At 38.4% G+C, this 557-nt stretch overlaps 1 protein-coding gene across 1 annotated transcript in view; it reads left to right on the plus strand.

Annotated features, from left to right (window-relative positions):
- Positions 1 to 157: 157 nt before the first annotated feature.
- The window catches only part of LOC119582154 (lysophospholipid acyltransferase 7-like), a 7,260-nt gene continuing 6,860 nt past the window's right edge, over positions 158 to 557 (plus strand). The window contains exon 1 of the mRNA XM_037930392.1: positions 158 to 447. Coding sequence (XP_037786320.1) covers positions 236 to 447 — 212 coding nt within the window. The 5' untranslated portion in view covers positions 158 to 235. The remainder of the gene's footprint in view (positions 448 to 557) is intronic.

A 557-nucleotide genomic window follows, 5' to 3' on the forward strand; every position in this document is an offset into this window, starting at 1 on the left:
GGGTTCTATGTAGCCAGTCTTGGTTCCTACAACAGCAGAGAGAGTATGGTAATTTCTCCCTGAAATATATGCGTACAGTTCATATTTCAAATCCAAAAATAACTCAAATCGCACATGGATTCTAAAAATAAACATTGTTAAGTCCGTACCCCTTTAGTATCAGCTGAGCGAGTGTAGGAAGAGGGCGGATGTCAGATTTGTATTGTTTTATATATATTTTGACACACTCACTATCATGAACGTGGACGATATCATATATTTGTCTTCACTACTGGCATCTATCGCCTTTGGCCAGTTGTATAGACAGATAAAATGCCCAGAAGCTAGAAAATGGGTAGGCACCATCGTGGGCTTGGTCCTTATCGTGATTGTCTCCGGAATCCATATTCTTCATCCTCTTTTCCTGACGGGGACAAATATCCTAATTCTCTTTTGTACCAAGAGGAGGTTAGTCTTCTAGCTATTCTGCATGTGTTCTGTGATTTGAATTTAAATATTTATATGTGTGTGTGTCTATATACAGTTTTAAAGGTGAGTGTTTGGTAGGAGTTTTCAAT

Source organism: Penaeus monodon, chromosome 15 (genome assembly GCF_015228065.2).
Source record: "Penaeus monodon isolate SGIC_2016 chromosome 15, NSTDA_Pmon_1, whole genome shotgun sequence".
Taxonomy (NCBI): domain Eukaryota; kingdom Metazoa; phylum Arthropoda; class Malacostraca; order Decapoda; family Penaeidae; genus Penaeus; species Penaeus monodon.